This window comes from Leptodactylus fuscus, chromosome 1, assembly GCF_031893055.1.
Source record: "Leptodactylus fuscus isolate aLepFus1 chromosome 1, aLepFus1.hap2, whole genome shotgun sequence".
NCBI classification, from domain to species: domain Eukaryota; kingdom Metazoa; phylum Chordata; class Amphibia; order Anura; family Leptodactylidae; genus Leptodactylus; species Leptodactylus fuscus.
The window spans coordinates 43,502,494-43,525,267 of NC_134265.1; the positions used below are offsets into that span (position 1 = coordinate 43,502,494).

At 41.1% G+C, this 22,774-nt stretch overlaps 1 protein-coding gene across 1 annotated transcript in view; it reads right to left on the reverse strand.

Moving 5' to 3' along the window:
* The window catches only part of LOXHD1 (lipoxygenase homology PLAT domains 1), a 141,459-nt gene that overhangs the window by 40,667 nt on the left and 78,018 nt on the right, over window positions 1-22,774 (reverse strand). The window contains exons 13-27 of the mRNA XM_075269762.1: window positions 21,283-21,533; window positions 16,611-16,746; window positions 16,212-16,372; window positions 15,670-15,756; window positions 14,366-14,501; window positions 11,974-12,128; window positions 9,980-10,140; window positions 8,902-8,978; window positions 8,604-8,800; window positions 7,118-7,310; window positions 6,159-6,319; window positions 4,164-4,476; window positions 1,871-2,022; window positions 1,565-1,698; window positions 424-572 (exon numbers count right to left, since the gene is read on the reverse strand). Coding sequence (XP_075125863.1) covers window positions 424-572; window positions 1,565-1,698; window positions 1,871-2,022; window positions 4,164-4,476; window positions 6,159-6,319; window positions 7,118-7,310; window positions 8,604-8,800; window positions 8,902-8,978; window positions 9,980-10,140; window positions 11,974-12,128; window positions 14,366-14,501; window positions 15,670-15,756; window positions 16,212-16,372; window positions 16,611-16,746; window positions 21,283-21,533 — 2,463 coding nt within the window. The remainder of the gene's footprint in view (window positions 1-423; window positions 573-1,564; window positions 1,699-1,870; window positions 2,023-4,163; window positions 4,477-6,158; window positions 6,320-7,117; window positions 7,311-8,603; window positions 8,801-8,901; window positions 8,979-9,979; window positions 10,141-11,973; window positions 12,129-14,365; window positions 14,502-15,669; window positions 15,757-16,211; window positions 16,373-16,610; window positions 16,747-21,282; window positions 21,534-22,774) is intronic.

Sequence of the window (22,774 nt, forward strand, 5' to 3'; positions counted from 1 at the left end):
CATAAAATTCTAGGAATTGAACATAGAAAGGGGTGAACCTGGGTACGAGGGAACGAGACAGACTTTAAAGAGACACTCAATGTAAATACAGTGCTCGGCTATCCTCATCAGTCTCATAGAGTACGACTGGAGCGGCAGTCACTGTGATAAATCTGGTGTAGTTTAAGACTGCGTAGTCTGTGTTTACCCTGTGTAACTATTAGACAGGATTAGCAGACCGGTCCCGTAGAGCAATATCTCTATGGCTGTACAGAATGTGCTGCCATAAGTTGAACAGCAGAGGTGTCTATAGGAACTGAGTACAGAAATTAGCAGAATTTATCTTCTGACATGGCATTTTCTCAGAAAAAAGGGATGAGAGGTCCTAAAGCTAATTGAGGGTTCGGGTTGTGAGCTTTTGTGTTTTGACAAGGTCCCACAAACCTTTCTGCTCCAGTCCTAATGTCGCGAGAGATTGCTCTTCCCCGTCGTCCTCTTTCTTCATAAATGCTTCATTTACTGGAACCAACATCCGAGAAATCTGACCATCATCTTCATCCACTGCCAACCATCTTTGGCATGGGAAAAAGTATCTGCATGAAGGATGAGTTATGATTATCAGGAATTCAGAGGGGCACAGATATGTCCTCACTTAACTCATCTCTAGAATGGTTGAATATTTCAATAAAAAATCACGACATGCTAACAAAGGTTGTAATACACAATGCAACCATACATACCGTGTTTCCCCGAAAATAAGACAGTGTCTTATATTAAATTGTCACTCTAAATATACGACCTATCTTATTACAACCGGCAGTCATGCCGGCACTTCCTTAGTGGAGCGTCAGCATGACTGCCGGTTGTAGGTAGTGTAGTGTAGGGGAGGGGGGAAGGTATCATACTTACCTTTCCCTTCTTCCTAGCAGCGCTGGTGCTGCTGTTCGTCCTGGAAGTGATGAGCGGGGCTTAGCTAGGCTTCGGGGGGCGGGGCTTAGTGAGGATGCAGGGGCGGGGCTTAGCGGAGCTTTGCAAGCTCCACTTCACTGACACAGCAGCCGTGCTCTGTGCTCCGTGTGCACAGGAAAGCCGGCTGCTGCCTCTTCTGTATGGCAGCTGCTGTCTCTGCCTCTGGGATGAGCTGGGAGAGCTCATCCTACAACAGCAGAGGCAGCAGCCGGCTTTGCTGTGCACACGGAGCACAGAGCATGGCTGCTGTGTCAGTGAAGTGGAGCTCGCTAAGCCCCGCCCACGAAAGCTCCCCTAAGCCCCGCCCCCGAAACCTCCGCTAAGCCACGCCCCCGGAACCCCGCACACCACTGCGGGCATGCCTTTTTTTCGGGGGATGCCTTATATTAGGCAATTCAACAGAAACCCCCGCATGCCTTACTTTCAGGGGGTGTCATACTTTCGGGGAAACACGGTAAGCACATACAGGATAGTTAGCTTAGACACATACAGGATAGTTGTCTTATCACTTTGTGTTAAATTATATTTTTGTGTTAATTTTAATGAGAGGCTTAACTTTTTTCTCTACTGTCAGTTTCAGTCAGACTCCTCCCCGTTATCTATGATAAATACTTACTTTGTCTCATCTTTCATATCTATAATCTCCACTCGGTCTAGAAACCAAGCAGCGTTCGCCCCTGAGTTATCATGGCGGATTCTAAGCTTTTTCAGTTCTCCCAACTCTACGGCACTGATCTCGAAAACATCTTCCTGCAATATAGAGTGAATGCTGGCTGATGATTATTACATAATAACTACACAACCTACAACAACTGCATCCAATAAAGGGTTAATCTTCTATAGGCTACCTATATAGAGGTTGACAACTCATCAGTCATCCAATATAGTAGACAGCGATGGTTCCCATCAACGCAAAACATACCTGTCCCTTTTCAAACTTATTCAAATGGTTGGACTTTTTCAGTGGCCTTTCACCAGTGTCTCCGATTTCCCCGTAAATGGTGACGAAGACATTGGCATCCGTTCCAGCTCCCCACATAGATCCAGTAAATACATGGATTTCATAGGAGTTCCCTGGAAATAAAAAAAGATTTCAAGAACAAAAAAAAGTGTGTTAGCTACTAAACGTTAGGAATAATATAATAATAATAATATCTAGGGCTGCTGACCTGATGATAGTATGTATCAAAGGACAATAGAAACTGGTTTTGTGGAATCTGAAACAGACAAGACTTTGCAAAGAAAGGGGAGGAGTCTCATACTCAGGGGTGGAGCTTTCTTTTGCGTATATTTATAATATGAATGGCTCAAGTTGGACGATTTATTTTTCTCAGGAATCCAAAGTTAATCTCAACCAAATTTATAGGAATGTGAAAGGGGCAAGACCTTGTAAGAAGAGGGGAAGTGTCTCATATTCAGGGGTGGGATTTTGCCTCCTTGCAAATTTAGAATGTTAATGCTTGAACAATCTTTCTAGTAGTATGACACTTTAGTCACCAATGCTTACTTCTGTCATACTCCGCCCATCACACTTTATATTGCTGCCACTCACTTTATAAATACAATGCACTTCTTGTACCAATGCATGTACTGACTTACAACCCGTATAGTAGATCAGAGCTGCATTCACAATTCTGCCGGCTTGACATATTCTGGCATTCTCTACTTGTTCAGCATCTTGCTTGGCATTTAGGAAATGCTTCTTTACAGTAAAGGGATTATGTCACACAAACAATGCTGGAACGGATGCCAATGTTTTCCATAGGATAAATTGATGATCGTGGGGATCTAATCGCTGAAACTCCTATTAGTCCTGGGAACCGGAGGTTTTTTCCCCCATTGTTAAATGCAGGAAAGTGCTCTCCCTAGCATGCACTTCAATGGGAGTGCCAGAGATAGCCAACACACATAGCACTCAGTTTCCTATGGCTGAGTTTTCAGGATTGGTTGGGGATCTGTGCGGCCATACCCACACGCACCAATTGACATACTATCCTCGATCATCCTATGGATGAAAGGTGAATATTAGGGTTGAGCGATCGTGTTCGGAAAAGATCGGATTCCGATCGGCGATCGAGAAAATTTCACGATCGCCATCGGAATGCCGAACACGATCTTTTTATGTTGGATCGAGATCGGTGATTTTTCCCACAATGCATTGCTTAGCCTTCACACTGAGTATACCCTGTATACTCAGTGTGAAGGCTCCGCTGCAGTTCCATAGGAATGAATGGAAGCAGCCGACACACAGCCTTAACCCCCTGCGCGCCGACTGCCTCCATTCATTCGAATGGAAGGTTAAACTAAATCTCTAGCAGCTACTTACCTCTAGAGATGGCTGCTCCAGTGCCCTCCTTCTTCTTGCCTCGCTGCCCCGCCTCCCAGGTTAGTGTTTAAAGCGCTAGGTAGGCGGGGCTTGTGGCTTAGTGTGGGCGGGTACAGAGCGGGGAGACGTGACGTCTCCCCTCCCAGTACCCGCCCACACTCTCCTACCCCGCCCACACTCTCCTAACCTGGCAGGGAGGGTGCAGCGAAGGAAGAAAAGCAGCGTGGAGCAGCAGCGAGGCGAAGAATGAAGGCACGGGGCACAGGACCAGCCATCTCTGGAGGTAAGTGGACACCAGGGGGTAGGATTGCTTTTAAAATCCGATCTCCGATTAATAAAAAAATCCCATTGACTTGCATTAGGATCGGAATTGGGGTCGAGATTGGGTTCGAATAAAAAATGATCAGAAATCTGATTTTAAAATCGATCCTGAAAAGTCAAGATCGGCTCAACCCTAGTGAATATTCTTCATGGCATAAATAACCCTTTAAGAACTGTACAGTTATCTGATCTATGACTAGCTATATGTTGCCCTCATTATAGGGATTCAGATAACCTTTTAGTGGTGTGTCAAGCTTGTTGACTGTTTGCAGCAGAACTGTGAATTCAGCCCTGGAGTATGATACAGGTAACAACTCAGAATCAGATTCACGTTCTATATTATGATACTATGCTAGCTGCTGTCTATGGTTAGTGTTTATATTAGAATAATATTAGATTACATGAAATGCACTGTCATTGTGCTGGAGTCATAGTGCCCCTTTAACATACCCCAAAGTAGCCATTTAACGTAACAAATAGAATTTGCATTAGATTGTAATATTATTTATTGTTCTATGGAATATCTACAAATATCTGTCATATCTGTGCATAACTGTACAACACTTACCTTCAAGTTCTGCATCCTGGGGAAGAAGCTCTACCACCACTTCTCCATCAACTTCACTCCGGGCCAGCCACCTATTGCATTCAAACTTGTACGTCTCCACCACCTCCTTAGGCACCATCTCCACGTCTTCTTCTTTGCTGGATTTCTTCTTCTTGTTCGGCTTTTTCTTCTTGTCAGGTGGTGAAGCCACTGGTACCATCTGTACCCCAATACGCTTGATCTCAACGGTTTCAAGAAACCAACCATCCCCGAAACCTGTACCATCATGACCGATCCTAAGCTTGAGAATCTTCCCAACCTCCAATGCCTCTATCTGTAAGTACAAAAGGTTACATTATAGGGAGTGATAAAAGTAGATTATATGGTGGTTATTCATATGTCATTTCATCCATCCTACTCTGGGCAGGGGAGTAACCTGAGGAGGTGCAGAGGGTGCAGTCATATCCAACCCAGGAGGACTCAAAATGAGAAGAACATCACTATAAAGGATTCATTATAGTTGGGGAACATGCTACTGATTATTTGCATTGAGGCCTCAGAACTTAGTGTTTCACCTCTGACTTTGGGGGAAATAAGGGCTAATTTCATAGATAATATGGTAATGGGTGAAAAGAAATGTAGGTCCACCCATTTACTCAGAATTCCAGCCCACATAGTGCACCATATACCATAGCACAAACTTAAAGAAGACCCTACACAACATCTTCCAACTACAGCTCTTGGTTCCCTTTAACAGGCTCCGCTCCACTAATTCCAGTACAGTTGAACTTTTTTGAGTCCCACCATTCCTGAGTAATTAGTTTCAGCACACAATATATTAGTTAGGCTCCCTACAGTCAGGTGGACAGTGCCAGATTGTCTGCTGCGGCCCAGGACCACCCAACTAATAATAGGAAGCCTAAATAGCATATTGGATGCTGAAACTGACAGCACCATTTGCTCTGCAATGGTGGGAGCTAGAGAAAAAATTACAACTGTTGCGGAATCATTTCTGGACACCTATTGAAGGATAGAAAAAGTTGGTGTTGTTGGTGAAAGGTTCACTTTAAGAACCCCACATAAATAATGCCATATAGTTATCACATAATAATACTGTAATTGTATTCCAAAATACACAATACAGCACGGAAATATAGGGAGGTTTTAAAGGGGTTGTCCAGTTTCAGACAAATTTTGAGCGACAAATGTTATTGTTGAACTATAAAAAAAATATACAATTTTCCCATAAACTTTATGTAACAATTCCTCACAGCTTTCTAGATCTCTGCTTGCTGTCATTCTCTCTACTTCCAGTAAAATCAGTTCATGGTCATGTGATATACAGTCCATGGTCATGTGATATACAGTCCATGGTCATGTGATATACAGTCCATGGTCATGTGATATACAGTCCATGGTCATGTGATGGACACACAGGTGTACAGCTCGTTATCGTCACAGAACAGCAATGAGACATCTGCCCGTAACAAGCTGTGCACCTGTGTGTACATCACATGACCATGGACTGTATATCACATGACCATGGACTGTATATCACATGACTAGGGACTGTATATGTTTCTGTGTACTGAAAGTAAGAAGAATTAATGAAAGCAAGCAGAGATCTAGTGAGCTGTTGATACAGAAAGTATATTGTAAAATTGCACAACTTTTCATTATACAAATAACACTTGTCTCCCAAAATTTGTTTGAAACAGGACAACCCCTTTAATTGTCTCCTAGATTTGCCATTTTTGGGGGTCACCTACTAACCAGGGCCCGGTTTGCACCTACACTATCCCTGGGGGCTATTATATACTGTAAGAATTGGTCTATAACAGAACCTGATATTTTGTGTGTCTAATGAATATAATTGAGAAAGAACCAAAGCCTAATAAATATTATTTGGAAGAAGCGTCAGAACCATCAGTGGTGGCAGCCATATTGGCTATACACTGTATATACAGGTTTGCAATGGAAGACTTATCAGACTATTCCAAGTACAATATTCTAAACCTTGAAGATGTCGACAGCTCCTCTCTCAAAGTCATTTGAGCGGCTTCGTAGGAAGGTCTCCTCCGTCTTCCCGCGGTCTCCATATAGTTGCATGAAGACATTAGCGTTGGTGCCTGCGCCTCGCACATTGCCGGTGATCACGGTAACTTCATAATTAACAACTGCAGAGTAAGAAATAAGCGAGTAGGATACAGATCGCTCTAAGGAACATGGTTGGACATTTCCTAAGCTAGAGGAGCCAATTTATTTGCGCCAAAAACTGGCCTACAAGCTGTGCACCACATTTATCATGTGATTCAGAACCTTTTTACGCTACCTTTGCGATTGGTGCAGAATTTTGGCACAAAGTAAATAAACCAATTGTTTTTTTGTTTAGTATGACAAAGGTGCCTAAAGATAGAGCAAATTTATTATGCATCACCACTTTTATAAATTTGGTGCAGCTTAAAGGGGTTTTATGGTTTTCATACTGATTAGCATGGGGGTTCTGGAATGGTTCCGACGCTAATGTGAACCAAGGGTTACCTGTATTATTATGAGGGCTGGTAAACTAGATAGAAAAGTTCAGTCCCATCCCTAGATAGTAGCAGCTCAGTCCCATTCAAGTGGAGCTGCAATACCAAGCGCAGCCCCTATAATATGTATGATGCTGTTTTTGGCATAAAGTGAAGGGGTCACAGCACTCAGTTGAATGTTGCCACTTCTACAACCAACAGATATACCCAGCGCTAAACTTCCACCTAGTACATATTACGAAGGATAGGCCATTAATATATAAGTCCCCCCCCCAAAAAAAACCCTTTCATGACAGCAAACGGAGCAAAGTTTATAAAAAAAAAAAAAAAGAGCAGAGAGAGTCAATTACAGTGCAGCCATGTGTATTTCCATAAATTATTCATCATGGAGATCCTATATCCCACTGGTATACAGTAAATGAAATTGCGCAATGCCCAGCTTACGTTTCTCAATGTCGATGACCTCGCTGGCATACACCTCAATCTCCACTTTTCCATCACTCTCATCTCTACAGAGCCAGCGGTTGCAGGGGAACATGTATTGCTTGCCATGTGCCGGGACCTCCACCACCACGTTAGCCAGGAACCATCCGGCACGAATGCCCACATTGTCATGACCAATGAGCAGCTTATTGATCTATTGGGAAATAAAACCAGCTTGCAATTAATAGCATATCACATAGATTTAGGGCAGTCGCAGTTGATGCAGAACTACAAGTCCCAGCTTGACAAAGGCCACAGACTTCTAACAATTCTGTGATATGAGTTAATGCTACAATATTACAGAGTTATTGTCTCTGGAAGTCTCTAAAGCTCCTCGCAGAACCACATAATGAATGTACTAAAGTGTATTGGAAACCAAGCAAATAAAAGACGAAGCAATAAAAGGTAAAGCTATTCCGGTAACGGCAAATAAATGCACTTTTAAGAGAGCAGCAGCAGGGGGTGCTGTGGTGCTAATTCTTTAAATCGCCCTGTAGGGTTTAGGAAATCGCTTTATTGGTAACTTAAATGGTCATTCTGGGATTGCTATTGCATTATATTGTTTTCCGGACTCATCAGGAGTCCATAGTATACGGTGTAATTTTGGATAATATGGCTCTATCCAATAATATTATTGCAGGAGTCCCAGGTGAAGGTTCAGCTATCTGCTGCTGAAATCAAGGAAAGAAAATACCTAGCAACACAAGAACAGAACAAACTGAATAGGAAACATCACAGCTGTTCTAGTTCTATTCCAATCCATTATTAGATATGATAATAAAGAGCCTACTTGTTGATGGTTTCCAGGAAACAACGATTTTTATAATTCACTAGGGCTATGGATTGTATCATGATAAAACATAATTTTTATAAAAAATACATTAAAAATGAATTTTTAATGTATTAAATATAAATTTTACTGTATATGTGTTTTCGACAAAGAATGACATTTTATCAAGAATCCACCAATGTCACTATGTAAGCAGAAAATTAGGAATACTTGATGGATATAAACAACAGACTTGGTCTCATACATACTAAATATGTATGTATGCACATATAGAGAATAGGGCCATACACAAGACAATGCATAGACATCAACATAGCATATATTGTACAGAGAGAAACACCAAGAAAGATATTGAAAAGAAATAAGAGCAGCCCTAAGCTCCGCATGGGTGTGGTCTACAAAGTAGGCTCCACCCTCTGCTTCCCACCCTAGAGGTTCTCTACATCCTTATTTAGAGCCTAAATCAACACTATGACACCTTTATTCTCAGACAGATCAGACCTTTACCAATCATATTCTGGCAATATGTCATATCAGATGGGAACACATCTAATGCCCCCATGTCAAATTTCAATTCGGTCATAGGATTTTAAAGAAATGTGAAACAATCATCTTTAATATAAAGTAAAGTGGCTTTTATATACTCCGTTCCCTTACCTTCCCAATATCTATAGTGTTTATAGTGAAGCTGTCCACCCGTGATCTCTCAAAGTTGTCGTCTACGTCATTGTCAGAGACCAGCAAGAATTGTTTAATGGTATCTCCTTTCTCTCCATACAGCTTGACGAAGACTCTGGAATCAGAGCTGGCGCCACTAACATCTCCCGTCCTAATGTGGAAGTGGTAACTTATACCTACAGGGACAGAAGAGACGTTACAAGGAGACTCAAGGACCCTCCAGAATCTGGGACATCAGAAACGATGAAACTGTATTTATCAACGTTAGCAAACTCACTTCTCAGATTCTGCGAGTCTCCGAGTGGGACCAGCTCTCGAATTATGTGACCATCGTCCTCATTCCTGTCAAACCACCTGTTCAGGAAAAACATGTATTAAAACAAATGCAGAATCGCATATGGCAATACAAATTCAAGAAGCATAGGTGAAGAAAGGGGGCGCCATAACTAATATTACTAAGAATTGGCAAATACAAGCAGAATGAGAATGTGTCTTTTATCTGAATTAGTTTAGTTTGTTAGTCTTGTTTTTCTTCTAATTGTAGACACAAGGTGGCGCCATTAAAGAATTTATTGCAACTAAAAGCACAACTTTGGTGACAGTAAAATTTCAGTGATTAATCAATAATGCCTTGGTTGACAAAACTAGAAATAGGAGGGAACCTAATGGTAAAAGAGCAGAAGATGTAGGTACCCACTGGTAAAAGTATGAAAGATGTGAGAACCCACTGGTAAAAGTAAGGAACATGTAGGTACCCACTGGTAAAAGTAAGGAAGATGTATGTACCCACTGGTAAAAGTAAGGAAGATGTGGGTACCCACTGGTAAAAGTATGGATGATGTGGGAACCCACTGGTAAAAGTAAGGAAGATGTGGGTACCCACTGGTAAAAGTATAGATGATGTGGGAACCCACTGGTAAAAGTAAGGAAGATGTAGGTACCCACTGGTAAAAGTATGGAAGATGTAGGTACCCACTGGTAAAAGTATGGAAGATGTAGGTACCCACTGGTAAAAGTATGGAAGATGTGGGAACCCACTGGTAAAAGTGTGAAAAAAGTGAGGTCCCATTGGTAAAATGTGGAAGAGGTGGGAACCCACTAGTAGAAGTATGGATGATGTGGGAACCCACTGGTAAAAGTGTAGAAGAGGAAGGGACCCGCTTGTTAAAGAACAGAAGAGGAGAGGACCCACTGATAAAAATGTGGAAGAGATGAGGACCAACTGGTAAAAGAGAGGTCTAAACTAGTGCTGCATGTCTCTCTGTCTACTTTGTTCTTGGTCACAGTGAATTGGGTTGTCAGGAAGTAGGCAGAAAAGTTGGATTTGCATTATTTTTGTGCCTTTTTGGTCCTACCTGTTACAAGGAAACTCAATGGCTTCAGTCTCTGGTTTTCCTTCTTCTTTCACTACCACTTTGTCCATATACCATCCGCAGCCTCCTCCCTTCCCATCATGCCCAATGCGGACCCTCCTCACTTGCTTCAGCGTCACAGCCTCAATGATGAACTCATCTGCCTATGGATAAGAGAAGGTTCTGTGTGGCTTCAATTCATATAAAAAAGGACTTAGCCAGTTTACCAAGTACTATCCCACAAAGCTATTCAAGCTAAAATGCCACCAATGCTAGTATTGATAACTTATTCCACCCACAATAGAGAAGACACATGTACTGCTTACACAGCTGTAGGTTTGCTACAGTGTATCAGTCTAGACAATCCTCTGTGCAGGATAAAAGAGTATAACTCCCACTGAGAGCACCGCAATGTATAAGTCTTTTATTACCTTGTGCCCCCAATTACGAACCACTTACTATGAATCTATGGTACATTCAATTATAATAAAAAAAAATACAAAAAAAGTGAAAAACCTCTCCTTCTCCTCCCCTGTTCCCTGAACTTTCCTTCACTCTTCATTCAGTAATATAATCTGACACATGAAACAAGGAGGAGACAGATTATCAGGTTCACCGAGGGCTCAGATTACAGCTACTAACCATAGTCTATAAAAAGGGGATGGGGAGGAGGGAGTAGGGACCAGAGTTTTGGTGATATGATATCTCCTATACATAGCACACGTAGAGATAAGGAGATCCTTTCTCTATCACGATATCACACACAGAAGCAGCAGCATGGATGTCATTATACAGCAGTACTGAGCAGTGTCACTGTAAATCCAACATTGTGGTGAGACTGCATAACATTTCTAAAAACAGCAGCAGCAGCATGGATGACATTATACAGCAGTACTGAGCAGTGTCACTGTAAATCCAGCACTGTGGTGAGACCATGTAACATTTACTAAAAACAGCAGCAGCAGCATGGGTGACATTATACAGCAGTACTGAGCAGTGTCACTGTAAATCCAGCACTGTGGTGAGACCATGTAACATTTACTAAAAACAGCAGCAGCAGCAGCAGCATGGATGACATTATACAGCAGTACTGAGCAATGTTGCTGTAATTCCTACATAACTATTTTTTGCCATATTTTCTCTATTTTAGCAATAAATCGTGAGTGATCAGTGATAGAGGCAAAAAGGAGGAGGAGAGTCTGATAAGCAGAGAAAGAAGTAATGAAATATAACACATACTTACTTATCTTCACTTATAAAATGTATTTAGGGCAAATTGTTTATAAATATTGATGTTGCAGATCAGCCCCATTCATTTGAATGGGGCTGAGCAGTATCAATGACATGTGACCAATGGACATTATGTCACTGCCACAGAAGAGGAAGTGGATATCAGTATCACAGGCCGGATAGCTCCTTTAATACCAACAATTTGTGGTGTTTAGATCCAAATGCCTGTGCCTGTGAATCTGGTGTCTACCAAAAACAACCAGCATTTGCACCGCTTTCTCTTCATTGATGTATGCTATATAAGATTTATGGAATAAAGGAGCACACTTTATGCCTCTTTTCTTAAAGGAAATGTGTCACCAAAAAAATGTACCTAGTTTTTAAAACAAGTTTTTATGTTAAACATATTTTTTAACAATTTTTGTAATTTTATTTCCTTACTTTCTATATTAAAAATGGACTATATTGTGCAATTATCACTCTGGCTACCAAGCCTAATACTAGAATGACAATTGTCAATTCTGCAAGGGTTTTCCTTCGCTGCAGTCAACTTATTTATATTACACTTGCAGGATTACAATAGAAGTTAATACTGCTATAGATAACACCACTGAGCCTTATTGACAACAGTATCTACTATTGTTCCTATTGCCGTCTTACTTATCCCAGATATGTGCTACTTGGCAGTCATTGTGGCTGTCTTGCATGAACCCCCATTCCCTGTTGCTTTGTTGACTTGTATACCCCATACTCGACCTCGTACTTACATTGCCTTTTTCAAACTTGTTCATATTGTTCTTGCAGTCGATGAGGAATCGTTCTCCAGTATCCCCCAGATCTCCGAAGAGGCAGATAAAGACATTAGCATCAGTGCCGCTTCCACTCACGTTCCCAGTGTGGACGGTCACTCGATACTTCACAACTGCAGGGACCAAAGACACCAGTCAGATGAGGATCCCTGTATCTGCTCTTGTAGTGATCGGGGCTACACAGCACAAAACACCCTACGTTATACATTATTCAGCAGGGACAGATGGTGAACACCCCATGGATAATTCACACCGACGATCGACTTTCACTTCGGAAAACCTAGAAGGTCAACCTTCACCTGCAATTTATTAATTTACTCAGGAGAATAGAATTGTGCGGTACAAATAATTGCCTAATCTCTTTTGTACTGATCTTGAGTTACTTCATATCTTTTACTCCAGTCACAACCAGAGCTGCACTCATAACTCTGTTACTAATATGCAGATTTATTAGGACCGGAGTATCGTATGCCAGTCTTAATAAAGGGCCTAACTGGTGCAGGGAATGTGGCTTGGTGCTCCGGCCTCTTCATACACCGCTCAAAAAAAAAGGGGAACACTCAGATAACACCTTCTAGATCTGAATGAATGAAATCTTATCATTGAATACTTTGTTCTGTATAAAGTTGAATGTAATAACAACAAAATCTCACAAAAATCATCAATGGAAATCAAATGTATTAACCAATGGAGGCCTGGATTTGGAGTCACCCCCAAAATTAAAGCGTAAAAACACACTACAGGCTGATCCAACTTTGATGTAATGTCCTTCAAACATGTCAAAATGAGGCTGAGTAGTGTGTGTGGCCTCCACGTACCTGTATGACCTCCCTATAATACCTGGGCATGCTCCTGAGGAGGTTGTGGGTGGTCTCCTCGGGGATCTCCTCCAAGACCTGGACTAAAGCATCTGCCCTACTCCTGGACAGTCTGTGGTGCAACGTGACACCCTGGAGGCGCTACCAGGAGACGGGCCAGTGCACCAGTACACATGAAGGGGGCTGTAGAAGGGCAACAACCCAGCAGCAGGACCATTACCTCCGCCTTTGTGCAAGGAGGAACAGGAGGAGCACTGCCAGAGTCCTGCAAAATAACCTCCAGCAGGCCACAAATGTGCATGTGTCTGCACAAACGGTTTGAAACCAACTCCTTGAGGATGGTATGAGGGCCCGACGTCCACAGATGGGGGTTGTGCTCACAGCCCAACACCGTGCAGGACGCTTGGCATTTGCCACAGGACACCAGGATTGGCAATTTCGTCATTGGCACCCTGTGCTCTTCACAGATGAAAGCTGGTTCACACTGAGCACATGTGACAGAGTCTGGATATGCCGTGGAGAGGGATCTGCTGCCTGCAACATCCTTCAACATGAACGGTTTGGCAGTGAGTCAGTAATGGAGTGGGGTGGCATTTCTTTGGAGGGCCGCACAGCCCTTCATGTACTCGCCAGAGGTAGCCTGACTACAATTAGGTACCAAGATGACCATATGCTGGTGCGGTTGGCCCCGAGTTCCTCCTATGCAGGACAATGCCAGACCTCATGTGACTGGAGTGTGTCAGCAGTTCCTGCAAGATGAAGGCATTGAAGCTATGGACTGGCTCGCCCGTTCCCCAGACCTGAATCCGATTGAGCACATCTGGGACATCATGTCTCGCTCCATCCACCAACGTCACGTTGCACCACAGACTGTCCAGGAGTTGGCAGATGCTTTAGTCCAGGTCTGGGAGGAGATCCCTCAGGAGACCATCCGCAACCTCATCAGGAGCATGCCCAGGCGTTGTAGGGAGGTCATACAGACATGTGGAGGCCACGCACACTACTGAGCCTCATTGACATGTTTTAAGGACATTACATCAAAGTTGGATCAGCCTGTAGTGTTTTTTTCATTTTAATTTTGGGGGTGACACCAAATCCAGGCCTCCATTGGTTTCCATTGATGATTTTTGTGTGATTTTGTTGTCATCACATTCAACTTTGTACAGAACAAAGTATTCGATAAGAATATTTCATTCATTCAGATCTAGGAGGTGTTATTTGAGTGTTCCCTTTATTTTTTTGAGCAGTGTATATCAGTCTGACATCTATGCGCCAGAATGGAAATTTACGCCAGTTAGGAGCTGGCGTAGATTTCCATGTTAACTCACACCAGAAAAAGGGTGGTACAGGTTGAGACGTCCACACCCCAAGCCACACCCTGCTCTGTCCATATTTACACAATGTAGCAAGCGTGTTGTGGATCAGGGCTTGTGTTGCAGATCTGGCACAAGAAAGGGCCTTAGACCAAAGTGTCCCTCAATATCATCTTTCTAGCATGGAGGGATGGATGAACTACCGTCATGAAGTCTCACTTGGTAATACGTCTTTCACCAGTGGACCCTCAGCTGGAAGCTCTCGCACAATCTCACAGTCGTCCTCGTTGGGGTCCAGCCAGCGGCCACATTTAAAGGTGTATTTTTCTTTTGTGAGTGTTTTCAGCAGGGTCACCTGTGAGTATCCAAAAAATTATAATTTACGGGTTAGATTATCTTGTATAGTAAATGCGAGCTGTTCAAAGTCTATGTTCCTCTGTAGGGTGGAGTTTTTCTATAAGGGGGGTTCTGCAGCAGACAGCAGAGGTATATTTGGAGAAAACAGGATGGCTGTTCTGATATAAGGACTGCATTGTGCGATATTGTATATTTACCACTAGGGGAGCTCACTGCATGGAGATTCATCAAGTTTTAAGAGTTGTCTTCATATCTGTGGAGTGAGCTCCACCTAGTGGTGACTTCAGAGAGACAGAATGTTATATTTTAGATTATGTTTCTTTTCATTTTGGGCTCTAAACACAGCGCTAACATCTATAAAGAATTTTGGGCCCATTTACATTAAGTAAGATGAGTTTATAAGTACAGTGATTTCCTGCCCAAGACTTTCATAAGTAAACCCTTTAGGAATATTATATGCTCACCCGAAAACCAAACGATGCTTCAATGGAAGAATTAACAATCAACCACCATGGAAAAAGAGGCAATCCAGAGCTGCTATAGCTCTGGCAGATGATCTCTGACTATCTTGGGACCCCTCTCCCACTTGTATAACTATAGGGATCACAATTGTAGCAGCTACAACTGAGCCTATAAGGAAGGTGGGGCCATAGGTCACCCTCACCACGCTAGGTCTCTGAAATTCTTTCATCTCCTTTCTGAATTCTTTTTACAGCCATCAGTCTATGCATCTTGAATTTGTAACCTTCTGGTTCACTGACATGAGACAGGGGAAGGAGATTTATGATACACAGACTTCCACTGTCAGAGAGGATAAAATTAACCTTTTAATGCCAAATAGCAGTCAGCCACCAGCATGCAATCACGGAGGGATTTTGTTGGAGAGGCTGTGACATAATAAGAAGCATGATGTGTGGCAGACCTCGACAGGAGATGGGAATGATGGGAAGTTTGTGTGCATAGACATGTTGTAGAGAAGTCTTCATGGTGGTCTGAGCCCAAGTAGAGAGGGAAATGGAGATGGAAATGCTACTTAAATGTGCAGATGGGATGCAGTTGATGGTGGTAAGGAAAAGTTGCACAGAGGAAGCCCAAGTTGAGACCATAATGCTTTAGCTATACCCCTGCCCTCCCTCTTGCATCATATGATAGAGTCTGGGTCTTACTTTACTTAAGTGCCAGCCACTGAATGCAGTTCTCTTCTCATGCCAAATCCTGATTTTATAAAGAAGCCCCAGGTCTGGGAGCTCAATCTGTAAAAGATAAAACAATAAGTGAGCCCCAGTACAATAAAATGGGAGGATTGCACACAAGGAGAATCGACCACTTCACGACCAGACACATGTTTAGGTTTTTTGATACATGCACTTTTGATAGGTTATAGCATTTTTGTTCACTGGGTTATTGAAATAACTTTCGCAAATGTTTTCAGAGACACACAGGGCTTTAAGTGTTGACATTTTTTTTGCATATTGTTTTTGCATATTTTTATTTATTTAATTTTTTAATTTTTAGCAAAGACTTTGACTTTGCCGGCTGGCCACTTAACCCCCTGCGCGCCGCCTGCGTCCATTCATTCCTATGGGTGCGTGCTATTCGAAACGGGAGTTTCAAATAGTACTCGCTCATCTCTAATCCTAACTAGTAGAGTCCTCTATACAACATATGTATACTCTCTGGATTGTGTGTGACCTGTGCCATATCTTACCATGAACTTGTCTAGTTGTCCAGTTTCAAAGTTGTCAGAGTTATTGTCCAGTTTCATTTCATCTGATTTGCCCTTTTCCCCATAGATCTGAAGAAGTATATTTGCGTCAGTCCCGGCATTTTTCATATCACTTGTCCAGATCCAAAGAGACCATGGATGTTCTGTAATGGAAGGAGGATGTAACGGTGACAACGAGACAGATGATCTGGGGATCTGCCACCACACTAGGTAACAATAGGTTAAATATCAAGATCAAGGATCCAAAGACGGCTTATTCTATTTACATATGGACTTTATGTACAAAGCATACCTAGTGCTGCTGTGTATAGTGTGAACCTTAGCATACAGAGATATGGGGGTGTGGACCGCAGAAGGGGGTTTTCATTTCTTTCTACTTACTTTTCTGCCTTTTCTGACGCAAGGAAACCATTTCATATAGTTCTCGTTCTATTAGCCCATCTCCTTCATCCACATCCAACCATCTGCCACATGGGAAGGTCTGCTCAATACCTGTGAATGGGCAGTAGACGACAACCTGTGTGATGAAAGAGAGAATTGAAGTCGTGTTAACATTGCTATCACCATTCTCTCTCAGCTTTGTCCTGAGATCATTCCCCACATCTCTGACTATCACATGGCATATACACACAATGAACCATATTTGGCGGTGGTCAAGCCGCAACGGAATGCCGAACCAGGCCATCAGCATTCTGTTTCTGCTTTCCTTTGCTGATGAATGGCCCAATCAACAAGCAATCCATGGCTGATTTTTTCCAACGTGCCACTGCAAACTCTGCCTACCATTAAAAACAACAGGAGGAAGATTCTGTACGGAATCTGTCACGGTTCTCAGGAGTGACATGTGAGCTAACCCTCATAATGTTCCAAAACCAAGATCCAATTTTTATATAGTATTACAGTAGTTATATTCTTGTACATAGGGGCAGTATTATAGTAATTATATTCTTGTACAAAGGAGCAGTATTATAATAGTTATATTCTTGTATATAGGGGCAGTATTATAGTAGTTATATTCTTGTAATTAGGAGCAGTATTATAGTAGTTATATTCTTGTAATTAGGAGCAGTATTATAATAGTTATATTCTTGTACATAGGAGGTAGTATTATAGTAGTTACATTCTTGTACTTAGGATGCAGTATTATAGTAGTTATATTCTTGTACATAGGAGCAGTATTATAGTAATTATATTCTTGTACATCGGAGCAGTATTATAGTAGTTATATCCTTGTACATAGGAGCAGTATTATAGTAGTTATATTCTTGTACATAGGAGGTAGTATTATAGTAGTTATATTCTTGTACATAGGAGCAGTATTATAGTAGTTATATTCTTGTACATAGGAGCAGTATAATAGTAGTTATATTCTTTTTTTATGTAGATTGTGAGCCCCACATAGAGCTCACAATGTACATTTTTCCCTATCAGTATGTCTTTTTTTGAAATATGGGATGGAAATCCATGCAAACATGGGGAGAACATACAAACTCCTTGCAGATGGTTTTTTGCCCATGGCGGGATTTGAACACCAGGACTCCAGCGCTGCAAGGCTGCAGTGCTAACCACTGAGCCACCGTGTGGCCCCCTATAGTAGTTATATTCTTGTATATAGGAGCAGTATTATAGTAGTTATATTCTTGTACATAGGAGTAGTATTATAGCAGTTATATTCTTGTACATAGGAGCAGTATTATAGTAGTTATATTCTTGTACATAGGAGCAGTATTATAGCAGTTATATTCTTGTACATAGGAGCAGTATTATAGTAGTTATATTCTTGTACATAGGAGCAGTATTATAGCAGTTATATTCTTGTACAAAGGAGCAGTATTATAGTAGTTATATTCTTGTACATAGGAGCAGTATTATAGCAGTTATATTCTTGTACATAGGAGCAGTATTATAGTAGTTATATTCTTGTACATAGGAGCAGTATTATAGCAGTTATATTCTTGTACATAGGAGCAGTATTATAGTAGTTACATTCTTGTACTTAGGATGCAGTATTATAGTAGTTATATTCTTGTACATAGGGGTCAGTATTATAGTAGTTATATTCTTGTACATAGGGGGCAGTATTATAGTAGTTATATTCTTGTACATAGGAGTAGTATTATAGCAGTTATATTCTTGTACATAGGAGCAGTATTATAGTAGTTATATTCTTGTACATAGGAGCAGTATTATAGCAGTTATATTCTTGTACATAGGAGCAGTATTATAGTAGTTACATTCTTGTACTTAGGATGCAGTATTATAGTAGTTATATTCTTGTACATAGGAGTAGTATTATAGTAGTTATATTCTTGTACATCGGAGCAGTATTATAGCAGTTATATTCTTGTACATAGGAGCAGTATTATAGTAGTTATATTCTTGTACACAGAAGCAGTATTATAGTAGTTATATTCTTGTACATAGGAGCAGTATTATAGTAGTTATATTCTTGTACATAGGAGCAGTATTATAGTAGTTATATTCTTGTACATAGGGGCAATATTATAGTAGTTATACTCTTGTACACGAGCAGTATTATAGTAGTTATATTCTTGTACATAGGAGCAGTATTATAGTAGTTACATTCTTGTACATAGGAGCAGTATTATAGTAGTTATATTCTTGTACATAGGAGCAGTATTATAGTAGTTATATTCTTGTACATAGGAGGCAGTATTATAGTAGTTATATTCTTGTACATAGGAGCAGTATTATAGCAGTTATATTCTTGTACATAGGAGCAGTATTATAGTAGTTACATTCTTGTACTTAGGATGCAGTATTATAGTAGTTATATTCTTGTACATAGGAGTAGTATTATAGTAGTTATATTCTTGTACATCGGAGCAGTATTATAGCAGTTATATTCTTGTACATAGGAGCAGTATTATAGTAGTTATATTCTTGTACATAGGAGCAGTATTATAGTAGTTATATTCTTGTACATAGGAGCAGTATTATAGTAGTTATATTCTTGTACATAGGGGCAATATTATAGTAGTTATACTCTTGTACACGAGCAGTATTATAGTAGTTATATTCTTGTACATAGGAGCAGTATTATAGCAGTTATATTCTTGTACATAGGAGCAGTATTACAGTAGTTATATTCTTGTACATAGAAGGCAGTATTATAGTAGTTATATTCTTGTACATAGGAGCAGTATTATAGTAGTTATATTCTTGTACATAGAGGCAGTATTATAATAGTTATATTCTTGCATATAAGGGCAGTATTATATTAGTCATATTCTTGTACATAATAGGCAGTACTATACTAGTTATATATTTGCAGTTAAAAGGTACAATTATAGTACTTATATTTTGTTAGATAACATGTAGTATTACAGTAGTTAGTCTTTTTATTGCAGACAAAATTGAAACCGCAGTGAAAGGCCTGGCAGGAGTTTAGTGGACTCTAGATGGAAAAACTTCAGCCTGTCAGATCTCAAGGTTAACAGATAACATTTTGGTTAGAGGGGTATAAGATGATTTTCTGATATTATTTTTGACAGAACAAAAAGACAAGATTGATGTATTTACAAGACGCAGGACAGGCCAGTCTGTGTGAGGTGACAAAGTGCAGATGATATTGACTCTGAAAACTCCAGGGAGCTCAGCTCTTTAAAGATATTTTTTGGAACACAGCTTTATGTCAGTCCCAGCATTCAGTTTTAGGGTTTGACGTGTATGTTACATTTTGTGCATAGTGATAAATATTGTATGTTCATTAGATTCCAACCTGTGGCTCCTCAGTTATTGCGAACTACAACTCTCAGCGTGCCCTGATGGCTCTATATACTGTACTCCAAAAAGTTTTTCCAATGCATGCATCATTATACCATATATATGATTCTGTGGGGTAGACGCTCTTTGTTAGGAAGTTTAAAAACCTATTGCATACTTTATAATCTCAGAGGAATCCCACTAATCTGCTTATGTGCATCATATAATACCATTTGAGTTGGAATATTTTTAATCTGGTCTGTGGTCTCATAATGTTATAGAGGGACAATTTTTGCTCTTACAAGATCTGGTGTGGGCTCTGAATTAATTTAAGGGCCCGATCTCTGGTCTAATATTAACCTCATTTTTCAATTTTCGTATTTTTTTTTATTCCCCACCTTCCAAACCTCACAAGTTTGCTATTTTTCGTTCACAGAGCCATATGACGTTTTAGTGCCTGGAGGAGAAATTGTACTATGTAACGGTACCATTTATTATCCTGCATAATGTACTGGGAAGCTGGAAAAAAATTCAGAATTGGGAGAAGTGGAGAAAAACTGCTTTTGTGCAACTTTCTTACGGGTTTTGTTTATACGGCGTTCACTGTGCAGCCAAAATGGCATGTCTACTGTATTATATTGGTCGATATGATTCTGGGGATACCTACAATATTTATTTTTTTACGTTTTAACCCCTTAAAAAATCCAAAACTTTAAATATAAATAAATAAAAATTTTCTTGGAGTTGCCATATTTTAACATCTGTAATTCTTTTTATATTTATTTGTGTAAGGGGAAGTGTCTATTTTTGCAGGGCCAGGTGTATTTTTAGTTATACCATTTGGGGGAATGTTTGACGTTTTAATCGCTTTTTATTCAAATTTTTACGGGAGTCAAAACAACGAAAATAAACGGTTTGTATCCTTTGATTCTTTTTTTCCCTCTGCAACGTTTGCTGTATGTGAAAAATATTTTTCTATGTTTGCAGACCGGGCGTTTCGGACATAGGGATGTATAATTTGTTTATGCTTGTTTTGATTTATATATCTTTATTTCAAAGCTAGGAAAATTGTTGATTTTTTTTTTTTGAATTTTTTTATTTTTATAACCATGCCCCTCAAAACGGCTGCTAATTTTTCCTCTGCTGCTCAATTATTACCCTGCGTAATTTGCAAGAAATATTTCAAAGCTCCTATCTACAATATAGAGCAATTCATGAAATGAAACAAGGCAGCCCCAGCATAGCCCAGCATATGTTCAAGTCAAAAAGTAAAGTGACTGATCTTCTTTAACACTCAAGTGAAAAGCTCAGAATATTATTGACTGACCTTTTCACAATACCACCCGGAGCCCACACCTCTCCCGTCATGGCCGATGGTCACTCTGCTGAGAGGGCTGAGCAGGGCCGCAATCTCTATATTAAAGATGTCAATTCTCGCTCGCTCAAATTCTCCTCCTTCCAGAAATAACTTCCCGCTGTTCTTTAAACCCTTCGATCCATGGAGGTTGACGTGAACCTTGGAGTTGGTGCCGGCACCTCGGATATCTCCAGTCATTATAGAAACATTATACACAATTCCTGACAATTAGAAAAAAAATCATAGTTGGCATAGAGAGTTTCTTGTAGCCAGTTATATAGATGTTGTCTGGTCATACAGTGTACCTATAAGCTTACAATATGGTGTGCAGTTATAAGCATCATACAGTAGTTAGCGCCATCTCCATGTACTGTACCATGCAGTGGTGTAACTACCGCTGTAGCAGTGGTACAGGGCCCGCAACCTTAGGGGGCCTGGTGGACACCTCCTTTTTTTTTTCTTTTTTTAAATAGTTTTTACTTTTTACTTGCTGGAGTAACACCAGCAGGTACATATGGGGCACTATTTACTTACCAATCCCTGTCCATGCTCAGGGTCGCCTCTGCTTCCCCTTCTGGCATCCAGGGGGACCTGTGCGACCCATATCACATCGCTGATGCTGAACAGCGTCAGGACATCACTGACAGGAACGTGATATGGGACGCATGGGGCCCCCTGGAGGGCAAAAGGGGATGTGGAGGTGGTCTTGAGCAGGAAAGGGTATTGGTAAATAAAGCCGCGGGCCGTCTGCAAGGGCAGTTGTTTGGCGAACCCCACAAAATATGTCTTCCGAGGTTCATCTGGCGGTTCAGAATCGTCCAAATTGAGACTGCTTTTATTATACCCAGGGGTCTGAAGAGTATAATAATCAGGGAGGTGAGCAAACTTAACTAACAGTGCTACTTACCTCTCCTGGGCTCTGGCGCAACTCCCTTCTATGTTTTAGCCTCTTTAGTGACAACACAGACGTCAGGTGGGCATTATCATTATTATTATGCCTACCTAATGCATGTGCGACCACCCTGGGAGAACCGTGCAGGAGGCTGGACTGTCACGGTGACCTTATAGGCACCAGAACTCCCAGGAGAGGTGCACAGGGAAATAGGCAGAGTCAGTTAGATGTGACGCCAGTTGGAGTATTGAGACACCCGCTGGTCCCTGGGCTGGAGATGGTGATGTGAGTGCCAGTGCTCCCTCCAACAAAGAGCATTTGCCCAGGGCTTAGCTGCAAGGAAGGCAATGTCCAGGCCAGGATCAGTAGAAGTGCTCACTGCTTTATTGTAACTGGCATCTGCTGGTCACTTGTCCTGTAGCAGTGAGCTGTGGCACAGTGGCTTGTAGCTGGCTGACACCTTCCCATGTATTAGCAGAGAGTCTAAGATGTCTGCAGATCCAGCTTCGGGTCTACTGCAGGGGCTCAGTTACCTTGTAGAGGTCGGTGCAGGCTGCCAGGGTTATAGCT